The sequence below is a fragment of the Stegastes partitus genome, unplaced genomic scaffold (assembly GCF_000690725.1).
Source record: "Stegastes partitus isolate 25-593 unplaced genomic scaffold, Stegastes_partitus-1.0.2 Scaffold837, whole genome shotgun sequence".
Lineage (NCBI taxonomy): Eukaryota > Metazoa > Chordata > Actinopteri > Pomacentridae > Stegastes > Stegastes partitus.
In genome coordinates this window covers 277,073-280,274 of record NW_007578568.1, presented here as the reverse complement: position 1 = coordinate 280,274, position 3,202 = coordinate 277,073, and the positions used below count along the sequence as shown (strand labels likewise).

Sequence of the window (3,202 nt, the reverse complement as noted above, 5' to 3'; positions counted from 1 at the left end):
GCAGCCTGGATCTAGACCAGAAACCAGAGACAAAGAATCTGCATTCGAGCTGCAGCTCAGATCCAGATCAGAGGAGACCAAAGACCAGCAGCGTGAATCCAGATCAGACCTTAAGTTGGACTTTCAGTCTGGATCCAGCTCAGATCTAAAACCCAGCTCTGATGTACAGCCGGGAGGTGGATCAGATCTGGAGCCTGAATCTATATCAGTGGAGACTAGAAAACTTAAACCTGGATCTGGATCAGAGGACACCAGAGATCTGAAGCCTGAATCCAGATCAGAGGAAACCAAAGACTTCCAGATTGCTTCCACATCAGTGCTGAAGTCCAGATCCAGTTCAGATGTTCATCCAGAATCCAGATGTGACCTGAAGCCTGGACTCAAATGGGAGGACAGATATCTGCAGCTGGGATCAGAGGTAAGTACCTGACGAAGGTAAACCTTTGACCAATCAGCAAGCAGAACCAGGTTCAGTTTACCTGAACATGTGACCTGGTTTCTGTCTGTGCAGGTTCTGCTCAGGTCCTGGTGATCCTCAGAGCTTCAGGTGAAAGTGGACTTCTTTCTGGTTCGTGAAGACGTTTCAGCTTCATCCAAGAACCAGGTGGAAGTCTAGGTTCGCCTGAAGCTGAGGGTCACCTGTGTCCTGTTACACCTGTTTAGGTGGTCCAGCAGCAGGAGGTCTGTAAGAACCAGCTGCAGTGTTTGGTTCTGCAGCTCCTCCACCAGAACTCAACACACTCGTGGCTTCTTCTGTTATTTTTATCATCATGTTCAGATCCGAACCACAGATCAGGATCTGGCTCCATCAGAGCATTTTTCAGACTTCGGCCGGATCCTTTGTTTATATCTGCTGTTGCACAAGTGTCCTGAATTGATCAGTTATTGATTAGAAAATTATCAGCTCAATGTCCTTTTATCCAGTTTCAGACCACAGACTCTAGTCTGGTCCTCAGTCAGTTCTGTTCCACCTGATCAGGAACTCTGTTCTAGTTTATCTCCAATACATCAGCTCTGGTTGGAGGTCCTGAACCTCCTCAGAGTCTCTGTCATGGTCCCGTTGCTGCTAAACTCCCACAATGCTCTCTGCTGCCCCCATGAGCTGTAGTCTGTAAACGCCTCCTCTGGTCTCTACGGGATTAAACAGGGAGAGGCTCCCCCTGGTGGAACAGCCAGGTACTGCAGCTGGTCTGTGGTACATGAAGTGTGTATCATCTGGGAGCTGGTGTCACACCTGCAGATCGCAAATATTTCATGGAAAAAGTCTGATCAGGAAATCTCAATTTATATTCAGTGATGAAACAGCAAAACCTTTTGTCACAGTTATTTTTTATGTCGTTTAATGCCCCGATTTGTTGAATAAACTGTTTCAGGATGAAGAGTTCAGTGAGGAGACGGACCAGAACCGACCTGCTGCTGCTGCAAACACAACCAGGTGAGAACAACGCGACACAAATGTTCTCACAGCTGCTGCCCACATTTCCAGTTAAGGAGAGTTTGTCATGCTATCTATCAGGGAGAACACACATTTATCTCACATCGTGCACATGAAGGCACAGAGAAAATGTTGTTGTCCTCAGTAGATGATCAGAATGCTCCACGGAGCTCTGAGTGACTCCACCTGCCTCAACACTTCATGTGTGTCCTAATGAAGCCTCTGCAGCTCATCGCTCTGCTGCAGGACCAACACACTGGCGTTTGTGTGGTCACAGTGGGCGGGGCTAAGAACAGGAAGCCCTGCTCACGGTGTTCCTTCTAAACAGTTTGATTTGGTGGAACATTTGGAGATGAGAACTGTGTTTAAACAGGACAGTTCCCTGAAGGAACCAGCAGCAGCTGCTTTACCTTCTGTTGGGACAGAACACAGAACACCAACTAAAGGTTTCATAGTTTATTCAGGTAATAATACAAACCACAGGACTCAAACTCAGCCAGTCTAAGGAATGGTACAACAGTGACCCCTACAGGAATGGCAGAGACTGCACTACAAGAAATACACTGACACAGAAAAACTACGGAAATCCAGAAGGGACAGCAGACGGAAATGTGAACCATAGAAAATGGTACAGACTCGATCATACGAATCTAAATGTTTGTCAGAGTAGGGAAGTAACCGAGTGACACGGCTAGGACCGGTTGGACCAGACAGAACGCACTCAGACGCTGAGACCATCAATAACATACAAATGCCGTCCGCACACAATACAGCGGCGCTAGCCTCAGCGGTGGCGATGAGTCAGCAGAACATCGTAACAAGAGTCCAGCAACAGACACTGAGCTGGAGCTGGGCTCAGCTGACTGACTGTGGATAGTACAACGGTCCGGAGTCCAGGGATGGACCGGGCCCTTCTCTTATGGCCGCTGATGACTGAAGGCAGGTGAGCCGCTCCCTGTCGCAGGTGTCCTCGTTCAGCTTGTTATCCAATAGGGATTCCTCACGCCCACATGAGAGAAAGAAAAGAGACAGAGCCGCCAGCAAAGGAGCGATGGAGGTGGAGGGCATGACCGCTTCAGTCCAAACCCGCAGCAGAACTTTAGCTGGTTGGTTAGGTTGTTGTTTCACATAGCCAGGTGGATTTAACATGTTTACATGCAGACAGATGAAGAGCTAATAGGCGGTTTATACCTGCTGAGTCAGGCGAAGATGGTCTGAACAACCTTTATGCTGCTGAAGGGAATAAAACTGATATCAGGGATGAAACATCTGCAGCTCATAGTACACCTGTACATACACGTCATGCATTGGTTCTTCTTCGTTGGTAGTGGGCAGATGGCAGAGCTGCAGAGAATGCTGGGAAAGGACAATATAAGTGGAGAAGACTCCGCCCACCACATCCTGCTGACCAATCGGAGGCTGCTGTCGTTATTCAAGCATCTCGTGGAAAAGGTGACGTTTGGTTTCCTTTAAAGCAGCTCGATGTCACTATTAGAGATGTAAACATGAAAAGTACTCGAGTAAAAGTACTGCTTCTTAAAATGTTGAATGTTACCGTTGCATGATTGAATGTGAGTCAGTGTGTAGTTTCTGAGCGATACGTGTTTGTGTTGCAGGTCAGAGGCTTGTTGTCCAACGGCTGCGAAGGAGGACGGAGGCTGAGTGAAGCCGAACACACTCTGGACACACACCTGTACACTCAGGCTCAGGTACACACTCTGGACACACACCTGTACACTCAGGCTCAGGTACACACTCTGGACACAC

General features: G+C 48.2%; 1 protein-coding gene across 1 annotated transcript in view; it reads left to right on the top strand.

The window, feature by feature from the left end:
* Positions 1-3,202, top strand: part of ccdc141 (coiled-coil domain containing 141) — a 23,083-nt gene that overhangs the window by 5,368 nt on the left and 14,513 nt on the right. Inside the window, exons 5-8 of the mRNA XM_008292837.1 lie at positions 5-418; positions 1,374-1,435; positions 2,764-2,887; positions 3,052-3,183. Coding sequence (XP_008291059.1) covers positions 5-418; positions 1,374-1,435; positions 2,764-2,887; positions 3,052-3,183 — 732 coding nt within the window. The remainder of the gene's footprint in view (positions 1-4; positions 419-1,373; positions 1,436-2,763; positions 2,888-3,051; positions 3,184-3,202) is intronic.